This window comes from Myxocyprinus asiaticus, chromosome 7 (assembly GCF_019703515.2).
Source record: "Myxocyprinus asiaticus isolate MX2 ecotype Aquarium Trade chromosome 7, UBuf_Myxa_2, whole genome shotgun sequence".
NCBI lineage: Eukaryota > Metazoa > Chordata > Actinopteri > Cypriniformes > Catostomidae > Myxocyprinus > Myxocyprinus asiaticus.
This window is the reverse complement of record NC_059350.1, coordinates 21526181-21545934: the sequence shown is the minus strand read 5'-3', so window position 1 is coordinate 21545934 and position 19754 is coordinate 21526181. Positions and strand designations below refer to the sequence as shown.

Sequence of the window (19754 nt, the reverse complement as noted above, 5' to 3'; positions counted from 1 at the left end):
GATGACGCTGATGACGATACATTTATTATTCATGCCCAGTAACCCCTTATCCAATCATATGTGCTTTTAGCTTATAATGTCATGAGTATCTGGCGGTGATTGGTCGGTGAACGGTGAAGATACTGAGAAAGGAACCATGGGAATAATTGTTCCCAAATTTAAATGCTCCGGCTGGTAAGGGTTAAAACACACTGGTCAGTGACACTAACAAAACACTTCAAGAACAGAAACCAAAACAGGCCAACCAGGACAGCCCGAAACCTGGGAGTGGTGGTAGATAACCAGCTTTACTTCAATGCCCACATCTCATCAACCACCTGGTCTTGCAGATTCGAGATTTATAACATCAAGAAATTCAGACCTTTCTTGTCTGAATATGCTGCACAGTTCCTGGTCAAATCTCTGGTAATTTCAAGACTAGACTACTGTAACTCTCTGTTGGCCAGCCTGCCAGCTAGCATGATTAAGCACGATTAAGCTGAGAACTGGATGGGAAAGCTGCCGCACCTCTGGCACAGGGTGCCTCGTCTGCTTTCAGAACACTAATGCCTCTCCAATGACTGGATTAGATTCCTGCAAAGCAATCAGCTCTGAATCCGAAAGGCATAGCAAAAGAGAAATAACACCTTGCATCACCTGAACCATCAGCCCACTGCCAAGAGCTTGCTTCAGGAACATGGGAATGGAGGTTCTAGGAAGTATGTTCTCCACCATACTACAATCAGGACAGTATTGGTGAGAGAGCAAATCTGTGTTATGAATAACTTTACCTGACCGATACTTGATCTCAAAATCGAAGGTAGTGAGCTGGGCTCCGCATCTTTGTTCCATGGCTCCCAACTTAGCAGAAGAGAGGTGACTGAGAGAGTTTTTGTCAGTATAAATGATGCACTTGTGCCCAAGCAAGTAGTCTCAAAATCTTTCAGTCATTGCCCACTTAAGGGCCAGAAGCTCCACCTTTATAGAACTGTAGTTGTTCATATTTTGCTCGGTGTGCCTGTGACCATGACTGGCGTAAGCAATTGGTCAGACTTTACTCTCCTGTTCCTGGGACAGAAAGATGGCACTGTTGCAGTGCCTGCACAACTAAACCAGGCACTTGCAAAACAGAAGGTAAGTCGAAAAAGGCCCAAACAGCTCTTGGTAACAACAATTACAATTACTGCTAAAATCATTTTGAAATTGGAAATACAGTTTAACAGGATCCTCACCATCCTGGGAATTGCACCCAGGGAAATATTTAGGTTTACACCAACCAAAAGGTCACACATGTTCATTTGTGTATTAATAGGCTGAGACAAGAGTTCCAACTCAAATCATAACTTTATTAAACAAAAGGGAATTGACAAGTCTGTGGAAAAAACAAATTCTATCACAATCATTATTTGATGATTCCAAAAGGATAGAAGTTGCCACAAGAATAAAATAACCAGATTTAACTACTAAAAACAGAGCAGAGTCTTACCGGGTAGAAACAGACTTGTAGGATGTGCTACAGACTAGCACCCCACACGTGCATACATGGCAAAACACACCATGTAACATTGTCAATCAAACCAAAAAAACAAAAACAAATAAAGTGTGCAATAAAAGCAACCATCGCCAGGGGACTAGTCTCTCCAACTGATGACTCCACTCAAACTAGAAAGAAACAAGTAGAAACACATTAAAAAAGGATATTCACCATTCAAATACAATGTTAGCTAGTACCCACACAAATCCAAATAGCTAAAAGAGACAGAGTTTAAAAAAAGAAAACAAATAGAACTAAGTAATGACTATCAGAAGCACAAAATAAAGTTTTGAAGAAAGAAAAAGTAGAATAATGGTGCGTTCCATTTACCTCGTAAGTCAGATGTCGGAGCTGGGAATGATGTCACACCCGAGTTGACTGCGTTCCAGTACACAAGTCGAAAAACCAAGATGGACACGTCCAGGCAAACCTTTGTTATGCTTGCTCTTTTGGAATACAAACAACTACAGAACAAATATGAAGTCCACCTAAAAGAAGTATCATGTCCACAGATAGAGGTTGGATAGTACTATGTGCACCACTGAGTTTATTGAGACACAGACAAACAGAAGTGCTAATAATCAATATATTACTACTGTTTCACTTACTGTAGATGCGCTGAGCAGCCATTTTGGATTCTGAAGTCGGGGTTGTTGCGGTTCCTCCAAGTTTCCGAGTCGGAACTCCGACCTGAGGGGGTGTTCCAGATAAAAGTTCCTACTGGGAACTCAGAATTTCCAACTTCCGAGTACAAATGGAATGCACCATAAGTACACAAGTTGCCTAAGTAGTGGCAGGAGAGCAGACTTCACATATACATATACTCCAGCATTCAAATTGTTAAAAACACACTGGTCAGTGACACTAACAAAACACTTCAACAAGAACAGAAACCAAAACAGGCGTGTACCTTACCTCCACACTAATGACTGATTGCAAACAGGCGTAAGGAGGAAGGAATCACAAAGAGAGGGAGAGATACTTAAAGGCCAGACTCTAATATCTATATTGCCATAATCCCAATGAGGATAAGCATGGTTTTGTGCAGTTAATTAGTGGCTGCTGAGAGTATGAAACCATCAAAATTAAAGACATATTTAGAAACTAATAATAAATCAATTCATACATTTCGGTTTTTGATTTTAAGACCATTTTTGTTTACTTTTGTATGATAAACAGTTTTTGTACTATGTGGGGTCACCACTTGATGTCTAGTATATCTGGGTCCTGAAGCAAAACGAGTTGAAAACCACTGTTCTACTGTAAGTCACCCTTAGGAGTGGTTAAAGCTCTTTTCAGTTAAGACAATTCTATAAATGAAAATTCAGAAACTTGTATATATATATTAGTTTTAACTCATCAGATATAATTGTTTGTATGATATTTTAGTATATTACATTTATTCTGTGAATGAAACATCTCTTGAATTGGCCAGTTTTATTACACAGTTTCAGATGTCTCACAGCCATTCTTTTCTCAACAGTGATGTGAGAAGAATCGGAGTGTCTCTGATTGGCCACCAGAGAAGGATAGTGAGCAGCATACAGGCACTACGTTTGCAGTTTCTCCATGCTCAGCACAGTGGCTTCCATGTATGAAAATACACATATACACATACACATGCACACACAAATGCATATCCTTGTACCTCCCCGCACCCCAGAAAAACAAACACATGCAAACAACACAGAGCCTTGAGGTCTTGGCCTGAATGAACTTAACGTGAGTGGTGCTTCACAGACTCAGTTTCTGTCAGAATCCCATGAAGACTTCCAGCTGAAACACATACACAAGAAAGCAACCTCAAAGACCTTGAAGAAAGATGCTAAATGTCATTGTTTGTCTTCTTGATGAACTGTGTGTAACAGGAAAATTGGATGATTTACCCGGAGGAACCACAGTGAACTATGGAACAATGGCACCACTCCATTGTTATGAAGATGTCATCTGTCAATCATCCTGCAACTTCTGTGATTGACTGGACTCGAAATCTGAGAACTTTTAATAGTATATTTGCTATTTTAATGTATTGAATTGATTGTGTCTTAAGAAATTTTTCTGGTTTATTCATCGAGCTTCTTCCTGAGCCTCTATAACGAGAGACTATGGATCTGTTGAATGTCTTCAGCTTTTAATGGCTATTATACATTGTTTATCACATCTGATATTTATCCTGATATTTATATGTATGTGTGTTAGTTTGTTTCATTTTGATTGTATATGGTTTTGCTTGTTTTTCTAAGCAATATGTGCAGTCTTTAGAAAACCAAGAAAAGAGTCAAGGTAGGGAGTACCACAACAACAAAATACAACAAAACCACAGACTTCCTCAGGCTGTCAGCTAGGTGGTAAAAGTCTGACCTTTCAGAAGACTGTAAGCCATTTTCTTATTCCTGTGCACCACAGTCAAATTGAACAAACTTATAAAAATCCACTCAGACCAAGATTTGAGAACTGCACACATTTGTTCAGTCTGCTATGGTGTACAGTATCATAGACACCTCTGATATTTTATCAGATTGCCTTGTGACTATGAAACTACTGTAGTGAGGAATTGTTGAGGTAACAGTTTGCTGTAAAATGTACTCATATAGAAAATATGAAAACATTGCAATCTGAATGTTGGCAAGTATTTATTCCAACACAGCAGGGCCTTAATACACACATGATTTCTGTAGCTGGTCATACACATTAGCAGTCCCTTTGGCTTCCACACAGACGTACAAATGCACACTACTCTATCACATGCTCATTAGCTGAGAATCTGCCCCATCCACCAATTGGCTCTTTGTATCTGAACACGTTCACATGGACATCGAGACCACATTACAAACTTCAAGTTGCAAAGTGCAAATGTCATAAGTGAAAGAGAACAGAGTGCTTACTTCAAGCAGGGCAAAGGAAAACTCTGGTTAATCAGGTCATAATGTATTGTTCATAGTAATCTAATTGTACATTATTTTTTATAATTTATAAAGAGTAAAGAGAGATAAAGGTGATATAGACTGAGTGTTTGTAAAAATAAAAGATAATAGATACATTTGTGTTTTAATGAGCCTATTACAAACAAAAACACAGATTTATTTTTATATGGACTACAGTGTGGTTTTATGTTATAAAATATTTGGGTACAGACTAAAGGCCCCCCTTTTGTCCTTTTTAATTTCCTCCACAATATATTAAATAGCAATAAAAACCTCCACAGCAATTTCCGAAACACGTTTGTTACTATGCACAGCAAAAAATCTTCCTGTGGCCTGTACCATGAAGACGGTTTCGGTGGCTAACCAGGTAAGTTTTAGTTTAGTTTGCCTCAACCCCAGGTTTTAGGCACCATGAAAGTTGGCCAGCTTTTAGCGGTGTTCATCGCCAAAGCAATTTACGCAATATGGCTAACCTGCTCCGGTTTCGTTCTGGATTACAGATGGCTGTAATAGATGCTGAATGAATCAGCTGTGAGTAAAATGACATCTCTGATGCAATCAAGTCACTCCCCCATATCTCTTAAAGCACACTTTACAAAAAAAAAATCTTAGAAATCCACAAAATTGACTCTTCATGATAAATTACTTATTTGAGAATCAAAATGTAGATTTTCAGCAGATAGTGTTGTATTTTATTTAAAATTTAATTGCTTTTCATTTTCTCATATGTATTTCTTCAGCCATAGCATAAATATTTGTGAAAATATAAACATAATAAACTCAGCAAAACAAGAAACGTCCTCTCACTTTCAACTGCTTTTATTTTCAGCAAACTTAACGTGCAAATATTTGTAGGAACATAAAAATATTCAACAACTAAGACACAAACTGAACAAGTTTCACACACATGTGACTAACAGAAATGGAACAATGTGTCCCTGAACAAAGGGGGGGTCAAAATCAAAAGTAACAGTCAGTATCTGTTGTGGCCACCAGCTGCATTAAGTACTGCAGTGCATCTCCTCCTCATGGACTGCACCAGATTTGCCAGTACTTGCTGTGAGATGTTACCCCTCTCTTCCACCAAGGCACTTGCAAGTTCCCGGACATTTCTGGGGGGAATGGCCCTAGCCCTCACCCTCCAAACCAACAGGTCCCAGACGTGCTCAATGGGATTTAGATCCGGGCTCTTCGCTGGCCATGGCAGAACACTGACATTCCTGTCTTGTAGGAAATCATGCACAGAATGAGCCGTATGGCTGGTGGCATTGTCATGCTGGATGGTCATGTCAGGTTAAGCCTGCAAGAAGGGTACCACATGAGGGAGGAGGATGTCTTCCCTGTAACGCACAGCATTGAGATTGCCAGCAATGACAACAAGCTCAGTCCGCTGATGCTGTGACACACTGCCCCAGACCATGACGGACCCCCCACCTCCAAATCGATCCCACTGCAGAGTACAGGCCTCAGTGTAACACTCATTCCTTCAACGATAAACGTGAGTCCGACCATCACCCCTGGTGAGACAAAACCGCGACTCGTCAGTGAAGAGCACTTTTTGCCAGTCCTGTCTGGTCCAGCGAAGGTGGGTTTGTGCCCATAGGCGACGCTGTTGCCAGTGATGTCTGGTAAGGACCTGCCTTACAACAGGCCTACAAGCCTTCAGTCCAGCCTCTCTCAGCCTACTGCAGACAGTTTGAGCACTGATGGAGGGATTGTCCATTCCTGGTTTAACTCAGGCAGTTGCTGTTGCCATCCTGTACCTGTCCCGCAGGTGTGATATTCGGATGTACCGATCCTGTGTGGGTGTTGTTACATGTGGTCTGCCACTACGAGGACGATCAGCTGTCCTTCCTGTCTCCCTGTAGTGCTGTCTTAGGCGTCTCACAATACAGACATTGCAATTTATTGCCCTGGCCACATCTGCAGTCCTCATGCCTCCATGCAGCATGCCTAAGGCATGTTCACGCAGATGAGCAGGGATCCTGGGCATCTTTCTTATGGTGTTTTTCAGAGTCGGTAGAAAGGTCTCTTTAGTGTCCTAAGTTTTTATAACTGTGACCTTAACTGTCTACCATCTGTAAGCTGTTAGTGTCTTAACGACCATTCCACAGGTGCATGTTCATTAATTGTTTATGGTTCATTGAACAAGCAAGGAAAACATTGTTTAAACCCTTTACAATAAAGATCTGTAAAGTTATTTGGATTTTTACAAAATTATCTTTAAAATGCAGTGTCCTGAAAAAGGGACATTTCTTTTTTTGCTGAGTTTATATTAGGCTATCTATAAAACAGCCAGTAAAATGGATTAATATGATACCTGCAAAAAAAAAAATCATTATTAAAATATTAAAAGCTCAAGATTGCTATGGAAGGGGTGAATGCCACCTAAACCCCTTCTTTCTTTCATTGACTCGGGATGAACATAAAGTATTTTACTTTAAGTTATAATACTATAAGCAATAAGCAATATAAGCAGTACACAAAATACGTCTTTTATTGCGTACCAATTTTTTGCATACAGTATTCCAGGTGCTCACTTTTTAATTAATCAATAGTAGGCTTTTTTATGCTTTTTTTTTTTTTTTTACTAAAAACAATGTACAAATTGTACATCAAGAAAGAGAAATAAAAAATAAATAAAAAAACACGATGCTATAATGAATAACCATATCAAATAACCATTCACAACATATTCTATAAATAACATGTGTAATTTGTTAATGTACATGTTATATTTTATTTCAAATAAACTGGAGAAAAGTTAAGGCATCACCTCCTTTGTTTAAACATATTAAATGAGATAGGGCATCATACCTCGTATTTTAACTAATTTTGTTTAAAATTCAAGAATCTGAAGGAAACAGTCTAAATTAATTTATAATATTTTTAAGCAAATCCCATTTATGTTCACATTATTATTCATTGTAAATGTTACTTTCTCCATTTGGTATATTTCCTAAATCGTTCCTCTTCATCTTTGAAATTATGGGGGTTCTGGTTTTAGCCAATTGTTTGTAATCTGTTTCAGAGCTGCTATTCTGATTACCCTAAATATATTTTGTTCAGTTTTATTTCTTAAGGACAATGGCATTTTACCCAAAATAAGTATTTTTTGGATGTATTTCTATTGTGCAGTTAAATATTAAATTAACTATTAAATATTAGTCCAATCACTTCCAATAATTTGTCAATTTAGAGCACTCATACAGAATTTGACTGTAATTAGCCTGTTTTAGACTGTAACAATCCCCTTTTGTCTCATGATACAAATCTCATTTGTATCTTCCAAACATATTCCCTGCAAACACTGGACTGACCAGTATAGAATGTATTATATGATATTTCTCCCAGTCTTGCTGATTAATTTTTATTTTTAATTCATCCTCCCACCTACATATAATTTTATTCAGTGTCCTGTATATCTCTTTCAAGTGCACTCTTTAAAATTCCAATAATAATTTTAATACAATTTTTATTGGATTAGTTGTATTGCATGTATCAATTATATAATTTATTAATGGATGCATTTCCTTTTTTTTTTTTTTTTTTTTACTTTAACTTTAACTTCTGTTAATAAATATCTTACATGCAAATAATTAAAGAATTGTGAATTGGGAAGCTCATTCTTTTTTGCTAGGTTTGAAAAGGTATCCATTCCTTTATCAGTGAACAGTTGGTGATATCTTTTCAGACCTCTATCTGCCCAAAACTTCAATGTATTATCTAATAATAATTTGGCATGAAATCAGGATCTTTAGCAGTTTCTTGTAAATTAACTATATCTTTCTTAATTTTACTATTTGTATTTTTTCTAACCAAATTCTAAAAGCACTATTAATACAATTATTATCTATTAATTTAAATGTGTTGCTTTAACAGGGATATACTAATAGGTTCCCCCATTTGATACATTTCCATCTTCCTCCGTTTCACTTTAGATTCTTCCTTCATCCAATTCAATATAGGTTGAATTTGGGCAGCTTTATAATAATTTATTAAATTTGGGAATTCTAGTCCTCTGAGCCTTTTTGACAACTTAAGAATTTTAAGACTAATTCTAGGTTTCCTATTATCCCATATATATTTACAATGTAGTTTATTCCATTGTCTAAAAACACTTTTTGATATACTAACTGGTAGATTATGAAAATGGAAAATAAACTTAGGGAGAGTATTCATCTTTATAGTCTCTAATCGTTTTGTAATCAATAGTAGCCTATATTTCATTGTAATATATATAACGTTTTCAATTAAAATAAATATACAAGCTTTTATATTTTAAATAAAATTAAGCTTTTAAAATGATTAAGCCTGTGTGTTCTTGTCTATATGAATTCACTTACGATATACCAGCTGTTTATATATATATATATATATATATAAGATATATAAAGTAATTTAACCCATTCAATAAAAGTATTCCCAAACCCATACATTTCCAAAATCTTAAAAAGATAATCCCATTCTACCATATCAAACACCTTTTCAGCATCAAGTGAGATGGCCACGACCGGAGTCTGATCATTTGCCAATGACCACAAGATATTGATGAAACGCTAATGTTATCAGAAGAGCTGCGGCCCCAAATAAACCCCACCTGATCTATATGTATAAGAGATGTCATAACTTTACTTAATCGGTTAGCCAGAATTTTTGACAAAATTTTAACATTTAGCTGGATCAGGGAAATTGGACTGTAACGCTTACACTCACTTGGATCTTTGTCCTTTTTAAGAATCAGACTGATCCAGGCTTGTGTCATGGTTGGCGGAAGCTTTCCATTCTTTAATGATTCTGTATAAATTCTAACAAAAGTGGAGCCAGTTCTGTAGCATAAGATGTAAAAAATTCAGCGGCAAAGCCATCTGGCACCGGAGCCTTGCCTGTAGGCAGGACCTTAATTAACAAGTCAAGCTCCTCCAAGGTTACTCAGAATCAAGATAATGTTTTTGCTCAGTCCTCAGTTTAGGGAGATCTAATGGTTCCACAAAGTTTCTAATATCTTCATCAGTAGACGAAGACGTGGAACTATAAATATCAAGATAGAATTCTTTAAAAGTATTTTTAATATCAATGGCTAAATGAGGTAAAAATTTCACCACCAGCAGATTTCACTGAGGGAATGGTAGAAAAAGACTCTCTCTGCTTTATATATCTAGCCAAAAGCCTCCCTACTAACTAATTATTAAAAATTATATTTTATTTAAGTCCTTTAATTGGACACAGTGGATATGGAATTTCTACCATTACTCTGTTCAATGTTTTAAATCAAAAAGGAACATGATTCTTTCAGAAGTGTAATCACTTTCCATAAAGAATTTATATATCACGATATATAGTTAACCAAAAGTGTTTAGAATTTCACAGTACAATATTTGCTTATATCGCCCACCCCTAAAAGTGACAATTGCAAACATAAAATTTAATGAGTGCAGTAAGATGTCAGGTCCAAATGAGTATGTGGTGTTTTTGCAAACAGACAGAAGCAACAAGCAGAGACAATCTGGTATCTCATCACCCAGCAGTGAGAGTTTGAACAGGTTAGTAAATAGTTAAGTCAGATGAAGTAAATGTTCAAAACAAGTAAGTTAAGTGAAGATTAGAATCATTAAACCTAATGAGTGAACATTATTTTTTATTTTTATTTATTTTTTGGTTTATTTGTTTGTGTGTGTATTAACTTATGTGACCACAGGGGTGTTTCGTTGGGGTTAGGGTGGGGTTGGTGTTTGGTGTTTGGAGAGGTATATTAGTGAGGGTTAAAAGTAAAATGTTGATTCGGTGTGTATGTTGTGTTTTTCTCTGTTGTGTTTTTTTCTTTGAATCAATAAAAAATGTTAATTACAACAAAAAAAAGAATTAGTTAGTAAGCTCTTTGTTTCAATATTTACAAAACAAATTTAAATATTACTGAATAAAATACTATCAATGTCTTCTTTCATTTTTAAATTTCAATCAGTTTTTATTTTAAGCATCTTCAGGTGTCTTCACTTTCCCCACGCTGTATGCCGAGAAAAGAAATGAAAAATAATGTAAAACCAACAAACGATGGCTACAAATGCACATTCCCGGGCGGGAAATTGTATACAGCCTCTGAAGCAGCACATTCAGTTAAGCAGCTGCGCAGGGCAACCAACTGATTTTTACCAATCACAAAGATTCCAAACACAACGCGAAATGTAAAGTCAGGACTGGATCACATATGTGAACTTTATTTTGAACTACCAGAGCTAAAAAAAGAGAAAAGTAGTATTACCAGGCAATACTTAAACTAAAAGTAGTAATGCCATGGTAATACTGGTGGTGGCAGCCATGATATTACTGTATAATTTATAAGGAGCCTCCAAAAACAGCCTGGTCAATTTGCCAACATATGCTTCAGCAAATAATCCAACATTTGAGAACATTGTTCCCCAAACACAAATTGGAAGGATTTTGGGCATTTCACCCTCTACAGTGTACAATATAATTAAAAGATTCAAGGAATCTGGTCAAATCTCAGTGCGTAAAGGTGAAAACCACTTCTGAATGCGCGTGATCTCTGATCGCTCAGACATCACTGTCAAACATCATTCATCTGTAATGTATATCATGAACATGGGCTTGGGATTACTTTAGTAAACCTTTGTTAGTCAACACCATTCACTGCTGAATCCACAGATGCTAGTTAAGACTTTACTATGCAAAGCAGAAGCCCTACATCAACACTGTCCAGAAGTGCTGCCGACTTCTCTGGGCTTGGTCTCATTTTAGAAGGATGCTGCTGTTTTTGTATTGTTTTTGTATTGTTGTACACTGGAAGCTCCTGTCACCAAGACAAATTCCTTGTATGTGTAAGCATACTTGGCAATAAAGCTGATTCTGATTCTGATTCTGAAAGTAGAACAGTGGAACTGTTCTTTGGTAAAAAGAGTCCACATTTCAAAAAGTTTTTGAAAAATACAGCTGTTGTGTTATCCGGGCCAAAGAGGAAAAGGACCATCCAAGCTGTTCAGCGTCAAGTCCAAAAGCCAGTTTCTGTATGGGCCAGTGGTGTGTCAGTGCCCATGGCATGGGTAACTCACACATCTGTGAGAACACCATGAATGCAGATAGATTTGTACACATTTTGGAGCAACATATACTGCCATCCGCCGTCTTTTCCAGGGACGTCCCTGCAATTTCCAGCAGGACAACTTCAAACCACATACTGCCCGGATTACAATTGCAAGGCTGTGTAAGCAGAGAGTGTTGGTGCTAGATTGGCCTGTCTGCAATTAAGAATGTGTGGCGCATTATTAAGCACACCATCCGGCAATAAAGACCTTGTACAATTGTGCAGCTAAAGACCTACATAATGGGGGAAAATTCAAATTTCTAAACTTAACAAACTTGTGTCTTCACTGCCCAAATGCTTAATAAGTGTTATTAGAAGAAATGGTGATGTTTCACAGTGGTAAACACTTGACTGTCCCAACTTTTTTGAGCATGTTGCAATCATCTGATTTGAATTACTGTACATAAAAAAAGAAGAAAAAAAAAGATGAAATTCACAGGGTAAAACATCATATAATGTGTAGTTGTAGAGCTTTCAATATAGCAAAGGGTGATTACAATTTACAAATCACAAATTTTTGTTTTATTAGCATTTTTCATAGTGTCCTAACTTTTCGGAATTGGGGTTGCATGAAAACTGACATTTTTGTAGTATTTTGAAATATATGTTGTAGATACAGTTATGCTCAGAAGTTTGCATACCCTGGCAGAAATTGTGAAATTTTGGCATTGATTTTAAAAATATGACTGATCATGCAAAAAAACTGTCTTTTATTTAAGGATAGTGATCATATGAAACCATTTATCATCACATAGTTGTTTGGCTCCTTTTTAAATCATAATGGTAATAGAAATCACCCAAATGGCCCTGATCAAAAGTTTACATACCCTTGAATGTTTGGCCTTGTTACAGACACACAAGGTGACACACACAGGTTTAAATGGCAATTAAAGGTTAATTTCCCACACCTGTGGCTTTTTAAATTGCAATTAGTGTCTGTGTATAAATAGTCAATGAGTTTGTTTCATTCAACCTCCTAGCGCCTCTCAGGAACCTGATGATCAAGTCGTGCTTCCCCAAATACTTACCATCTACTGCATCGTGATGAGCCGAAATAGCGGCTATATACACCTTCAGAGTGGAGAGGGACTGAATCAGCGAACTGAATCGTGTAGCCGAGTCGGACGGTCCAGGTCCGTTATCGCGACGGGTTGGAAAACGCGAGCCATGCGCCCAAACTCCGGGCAAGGGGGACCAAGGGAATGATCATGTCGGAAGTACCGGTGGGTGGGGCCTCGCGGCAGAGCAGAGCTCGAGGTGCCACGTCGAGGGGACTCGAGCCCCATGGCCGTGCTGAGTCCAGGGACATCGAAGCACTTACCTGGCTCCTGCCACCCACCATAAGATTGGCCGAGGAGGAGGGAGGAGGAATCTCGTCCCCGTAGTCCACTGGAACCAATCCCGTGTGGTCGTGTTTGTGCCACAGCTGGGCGCACAGGGGCAGGCTGCGGCGGAGCCAGTGTTGTTGCTGCAGGAGGACGCCCTTGGTGACGAGCAGACAGGGTGCGGGGTCTTAAGCCGTGCCGGGGCAGGATATGTTGTAAAACCTCCGTCTGCTTCTTCACCGCCAAGAACTGCTGAATTTTAGTAAGGGTGATGATGTGTATTTAATAAAAAACCTTTATTTTCGCGCATGACACAATGTTGTTGTAACAAGGCTGGTGAGGATGGAGGATCTAAGTGCAACTTTTAATGGAAACAAAAGATGAACAAAGTAACTCAGAATAAAAATGAAAACAAAACACAGGGAACCAGGTACAGAACAACTGACAAAGGAAACAGGGAAAACATGGGCAAAATACACAGGGGCAAACAAGGGAACGAGCAACACCTGTGGAAACAATCAGGGGAAAACCAATCATAAAATGAAACTACAAAAGGACTACAAACTAACAGGAAACAGGAACATGGGAACTAAACAAGCATTTCAACATAAAATTCAATACAAAAAACAAGGACTACAAACTAACAGGAAACAGGAACATGGGAAATAAACAAGAATTTCAACATAAAAGTCAATACAAAAAACAGGGAATATGTAACAGTTGTAAGCTGTTTTCCTCGTCAGTGGTGGTTCGAAAGTTCAGCTGTCTAGCTATTTGAGATGTTTCACTTCCTCCATAGTGCTTTAAGGTAAAAAACTCATAGAGTAGAATCCAAATGATCACAAAAAGTAGAATCACAAAAAGTTTTGTGGTCTGCGCCACGATATCAAGAAAAGCCGGATTGAGTATCGCAATCCCGCTCTGCGCTCTCCTGTCTCTGGAGCACAAACATCGGGAAGCGTGACACTCATGTGAAACACAGATGCGTGTGAGAAGATGAGTAGCATATTTAGCACTTATGAAGCTCCAAACGCAAGATTAATGTAATTGAATTTGCCAAAATTTTAATTGCTGAAAAACCCTGTCCGTGTTCCTTCAGTTCTCTCAGTCTCACATGAAGCCGTGCCCACTGATAGATACGTACACGCCGCACACTTGTATATTTATATATAGCGATATACAAGATGTAGCAAAATCTCTAACAACTGACAATTTATATAGTCGCCACAATATATCTTCATATTGCCCAGCCCTATATTATGTTCAAAATCATTATTCAGTAATCACAAACAACTGGAAAATTCATGAAAATTAATCGGCCAGGAGTGGGAATCATGTCTCAATGAAATTGTCTTTTTCAGTTCTTAAAAAAATTTGTGTGATAAGTCTTAGTGTCCATACACAGGAAGTGTCAGGAGACAACAAAGCAGTGCAGGTCAGACTTTATTTTTGGTCCCTTTGCACACTCTTAGTCTTAGGGCACTCCACTCAAAAGTAACCAAACATAAAATCTCAGACACTCTTTAGATTCTTTAACAATGTTGACTTCTCAGGTACATAAGTTCACACTATACTCATGTCGCTCTCTCTCCCCTCTAGCGTGTCTTGGCTGCTGAGGTCTCTCCGCTATCACTGTACCAAGAAACAGCTGTTAGAAATTACGGCAACCAGCTTGACGAGCCACACCACTCCCTCTCTCCCGCAAACAGACACACGACCACTACCCTATCACCACAATTAAGTATTTCGCTCTATTGCACATCTATCTTTCTCTATGTGTACTCAGATATTAAGCACAGGAGGATACCCATATTGTTCTTTGCCAACAAGATGGACCTCAGAGACGCATTGTCCGCTGTAAAGGTTTCCCAGCTCTTGTGTCTGAAAATCTTTAAAGACAAACCCTGGCATATCTGGTGAGAAAACAGAAAATGGGTATTTGACATGATATGACGTGTCAGCAGTGCCCTGTAGTGTAGTGTTATACATGCAATGTTTATGGCCGCATATTAATTGAGAGATTACGCTGAATATTTGTACTTTTATAAAATCATTTTCAAATGCGTTTGGATTATCTGACAGCGTTCGTGGATGGCTCATGCTCTCACTGCGAGAGCATGACAATGGCAACATCGTGGTTGCAGCTTTCCTTCTTAAAGAGGAAAGCCACTCCAGCTGCTACCCACCCCGGTCCTTCTACCTACGGGTACGAGGCTGCGGCGGTTAGTGCTGGGGGCGATTTGGGGACCCCAATGGGAGTGGTTCCACCATGTTATCCCCCATGGACCTCCCATTACCCAGTATGCTCGTTTGCCCCGGTCGAGTTCTGGGATGAGACAGGCAGCTCGCCCCAGGGCGAGTTTGATGTCTCATTTGGGGCTCGAGTGCAGGATGAGCTCTCAATCGCAGCATCGGAGAGTGGGCTGATCCAGTCAGACGCAGAGGACTTGACTGGGCTCCCACCTTCGGGTGTGGTCATCCAGTCTGAGGCTGACGCGGAGCTGGCAGCCATGCTTGCCTGGGCTGCCACGAGTGTCGGGCTTGAGTGGAACCCTCCACCCTGCCCTGAGCCCTCGCTGCTTGATGATTGGTTCCTGGGCTCAGAGCGCCGCTCGCGGCCATGCCCCGCCCTGGTTCCATTTTTCCTGGAGGTGCACGAGGAGCTCATGAAGTCATGGCAGGCAACTTTTACTGCTCGGACCCGACCTCTGAGCCTCTCCGCTCTCACTATCCTCAATGGTGGGGTGGCCAGGGGGTACATGGCGATTCCCCAGGTGGACAAGGCGGTTGCAGTGCACCTGTGCCCGCAAAATACCGCCACCTGGCGGAATTGCCCGAGACTCCTGTCCAAGGCCTGTAAGTCCACGTCGTCCTTGGCGACCAAGGATTACAGTGCTGCTGGACAGGCCGCCTCTGCCCTGCAAGCCATGGCCCTCCTGCAAATGCACCAGACCAAGGCGCTGAAAGAGCTGCATGAGGGTAGTCTCAACCTGGAAGTGATGCAGGAGCTGCGCTCAGCAACCAATCTCTCGGCGCGGGCTCTCGGGCAGGCAATGTCCACCTTGGTGGTCCAGGAGGTATGCTTCCTTGACGCCCCCATCTCCCAGGCTGGCCTGTTTGGCGATACCATTGAGGACTTTGCCCATCCAGTTCTTGCCGGTCAAGAAGCAGACGGAGGCTATCCAACACATCCTGCCCCGGTGTGGCTCAAGGTCCCGCACCCCGTCTGCTCATCGCCAAGGACGTCCCCCTGCAGTGATGACACCGGATCTGCTGCAGCTTGGGCTGACTGCCGGCCCCGATGTAGAGCCCCCCGCAGGAAGCTGATGCCCCCCATCCCATGATCCGGTGCCAAGAACCCTAGGAAGGCTTCAAAGCACCCCTGAGATGGGCGACCCAGGGACGAGGAGACCCGCTGTAAACTTGGAGGTGGTGGACAGACCACTCCATCCCCCGGTGGAGAGCCAGGAGGACAATTTTTTGTTTCCTTTGAATTTGATTTTGTCGCATGCCCGAGGGGCTGCAGCACCCACATTTACAAAGAAAGAGTGGTTTCCTCATTTCCTGGGTCACATAGCTGGTGTTTACACCCATCTGACAACCGGACACCGAACATTCACGGCAGGCACGGTGCTACGGAAGCTGTTTCCCCGCCTTCGCATGCCCAGCTGTGGCACACACACCCACGCTCAGGCGGTTGTGACGAGTCACGAGGACGTTCACTCTCCTTCCCCGTCGCTGACTGGTTCTATGGTGGGCATGTGGAGCAAGGTAAGTGCTGTGACATTTCTCTCAGCACAGCCACGAGCTTGGGATGCAAGGCTCCTTGAAGTGGCAACTCCTGCTCCGCCCCGCTGCGAGGCCCCACCCGCAGGTACATCAGACACGATTGTCCCCTTGGTACCCCTCGTTCGGAGCTTGGAGGTGTGGCTAGCGCTCTCCAATCCATCGCGTTGGCTGGCCAGGACGATCCGACTCGGCTATGCGATTCAGTTCGCCAGGTGCCCGCCTGGGTTCAACGGCATCCGCTTCACCTCATTGAGGGACGAGAATGCCACTACCCTGCATGCGGAGATCGTGATCCTTCCGCAGAAGGACGCGATAGAGCCTGTCCCTCCAGCCGAGATGAAGAAGGGGTTCTACAGCCCCTACTTCATCGCGCCAAAGGAAGGCGATGGGTTGTGACCAATCTTCGACCAGCGAGTGCTGAACCGGGCCTTGCACAGACTCCCGTTCAAGATGCTGACACAGAAGCGCATTCTGTCATGCATCCAGCATCAAGATTGGTTTGCGGCGGTAGACCTGAAGGATGCGTACTTCCACATCTCGGTTTTACCACGGCACAGACCCTTCACCTTTGAGGGCCGGGCACATCAGTACAAGGTCATCCCCTTCGGTCTGCCCCTGTCGCCTCGCATCTTTACGGAAGCCGCAGAGGCAGCCCTTGCCCCAATAAGGGAAGTGGCCAGTCGCGTCCTCAATTATCTTGATGACGGGCTGATTCTAGCTCACTCTCGAGACCTGTTGTGTGCACACAGGGACCTGGTGCTCATGCACCTCAGCTGGTTGGGGCTTCGGGTCAACTGGGAAAAGAGCAAGCTCTCCCCGGTTCAGAGCATCTCTTTTCTCAGGATGGAGTTAGACTCAGTCTCTATGATGGTGCGCCTCACGAACGAGCATGCAGTCAGTGCTGAACTGCCTGAAGTCATTGGTGCCAGATACCACTGGACATTTCTGAAGGTGTCCAGTGGTATCTGGCTCCAAGACGTTAGCAGCAGACCCTGTCTCGGCTCTTCAGCGCAAAACCTGAAGTCACGGCGGTCCCACTGAAACAGTTTCAGAGGTTCCTAGGGCATATGGCGTCCTCAGCGGTGGTCACGCCACTTGGGTTGATGCATATGAGACCGCTCCAGCACTGGCTTCAGGCTTGAGTCCCGAGATGGGCATGGTGCCATGGCACGCATTGCGTGGCCATTACGCCATTCTGCCGCCACATGTTCAGCCCTTGGACGGACCTTGCATTTCTGCGGGTAGGGGTTCCCTTAGTGCAAGTGTCCAGGTGTGTCGTTGTTATGACAGACGCCTCCAAGTTAGACAGGGGTGCCATGTGCAACGGGCACGCAGTCGCAGTCTCCTGGACAGGGCCACGACTGAGTTTACATATCAAATGCCTCGAGTTTTCCTGGCCCTGCGGAGGCTTCGGCCATTGATCCAGGGCAAGCACGTGTTGGTCCGGACGGACAACACGGCAACGGTAGCATATATAAACTGCCAACGTGGTTTACGCTCGCGTCGCATATCGCAACTCGCCTGCCGTCTCCTCCTCTGGAGTCAGCATCGACTTAAGTCATTGTGGGCCACTCACATCCTGGGTGACCTCAACCATGCAGGGGACGCACTGTTGTGGCAGGTTACGCTTAGGGGAGAGTGGAGACTCCACCCCCAGGTGGTCCACCTGATTTGGAGTCGATTTGGCAAAGCACAAGTAGACCTGTTTGCTTCCCAGGAATCCTCCCATTGCCCGTTCTGGTACTCCTTGGCCAAGGCTCCCCTCTGCACAGACGCGCTGGCACACAGCTGGCCCTGGGGGCTGCGCAAGTATCTGTTTCCCCCAGTAAGCCTGCTTGCACAGACTTTGTGCAAGGTCAGGGAGGACGAGGAACAGGTCATCCTGGTGATACCCCACTGGCCCACCCAGACTTGGTTCTCGGAGCTCATGCTCCTCGTGACAGCCCCTCCCTTGCAAGTTCCCCTGAGGGAGGACCTCCTTTCTGAGGTGAAGACTCCCAGAGATGTGCAGTCGGGTCGGTGCTTTCCTTCCTGCAGGAGAGGTTGGAGGGGCAGCTGTCCCCCTCCACCTTGAAGGTGTATGTGGCCGCTATAGCGGTGCACCACGACACGGTGGATGGTAAGTCCCTCGGGAAGCACGACCTGATCATCAGGTTCCTTAGAGGCACGAGGAGGCTGAATCCTCCTAGGCCACGCCTCATTCCCTTGTGGGACCTCTCCGTAGTCCTGCTGCTGATATATATATCAGCCACAACATTAAAACCACCTGCCTAATATTGTGTAGGTCCCCCTCATGCTGCCAAAACAGCTCTGACCCGTCGAGGCATGGACTCCACAAAACTTCTGAAGGTGTCCAGTGGTATCTGGCACCAAGACGTTAGCAGCAGACCTTGTCTCGGCTCTTCAGCTCAAAACCTGAATGAGTGGTTGCGAGACAGCTCCTTTTATACCCTTAGTGTATAAAAGGTGGCATGCAGATTCCACTCGCCAATTCCCATTGGCCTTTTCTCAAAGATCAGAGGTGTTTGGGGCTCCCAAGAGCGACCCCTAGTGTCACTACATCGACACAACGTCTCATTCCCTCCATCAGGGAACGGAGGTTACGATAGTAACCAAGATGTTTTTCGCTCCATTCTCTATACCAGCGGTGGGCAACTATTTTGGTACAGAGGCCACATTGGGCTTTAAGTAGTGCATGGGGGGCCACATTGTACTCCTTTTGAGATACAATATTCCACATTGATTTTGTTCTTATATCTTTTAAGCCCAGAAATTGTTGTGTATATGGGACTATTCTGCAATTGCCTAAAGTATTGTATTGCTCTACAAAGGTAGATACTTTTCTATCAGGCATTACAAAAACTGAATAAAGGTTGAGCATATAAATTATTTATATTTATTATTATTATTATTACTTTTATTTTATTTGTCTCTAATTCCCTGGTAATTTATTATTCAATTTAACACTTTCTACATCAGGGATCTGTTTTAATAAGAATAATAATAATAATAATAATAATAATAATAATAAATAGAAAATTATAGAACTTTTAATGTTTGTCGCAAAGCAGGCCAGTTTTCTCAAAACATTACCTGTTTTCTTG

The 19754-nt window shown here is 42.1% G+C and overlaps 1 protein-coding gene and 1 long non-coding RNA gene across 6 annotated transcripts in view; one reads left to right on the top strand and one right to left on the bottom strand.

The window, feature by feature from the left end:
• Nucleotides 1-5004, top strand: part of LOC127444014 (ephrin type-A receptor 6-like) — a 220984-nt gene extending 215980 nt beyond the window's left edge. Inside the window, exons 17-18 of one of the 2 annotated variants that reach the window (XM_051703148.1) lie at nucleotides 2997-3105; nucleotides 3382-5004. In XM_051703148.1, coding sequence (XP_051559108.1) covers nucleotides 2997-3105; nucleotides 3382-3417 — 145 coding nt within the window. In that variant the 3' untranslated portion in view covers nucleotides 3418-5004. Of the gene's footprint in view, nucleotides 1-2996; nucleotides 3106-3253 lie in introns of both variants that reach the window. The other variant, XM_051703147.1, reaches the window with a different exon arrangement.
• The window catches only part of LOC127444017 (uncharacterized), a 41054-nt gene continuing 21786 nt past the window's right edge, over nucleotides 487-19754 (bottom strand). For 2 of the 4 annotated variants that reach the window (XR_007897742.1, XR_007897743.1), the window contains exons 5-7: nucleotides 2122-3289; nucleotides 1844-2001; nucleotides 487-1641 (exon numbers count right to left, since the gene is read on the bottom strand). This is a non-coding gene — a long non-coding RNA (uncharacterized LOC127444017). The remainder of the gene's footprint in view (nucleotides 1642-1843; nucleotides 2002-2121; nucleotides 3290-19754) is intronic. The other 2 variants (XR_007897745.1, XR_007897744.1) reach the window with 2 other exon arrangements.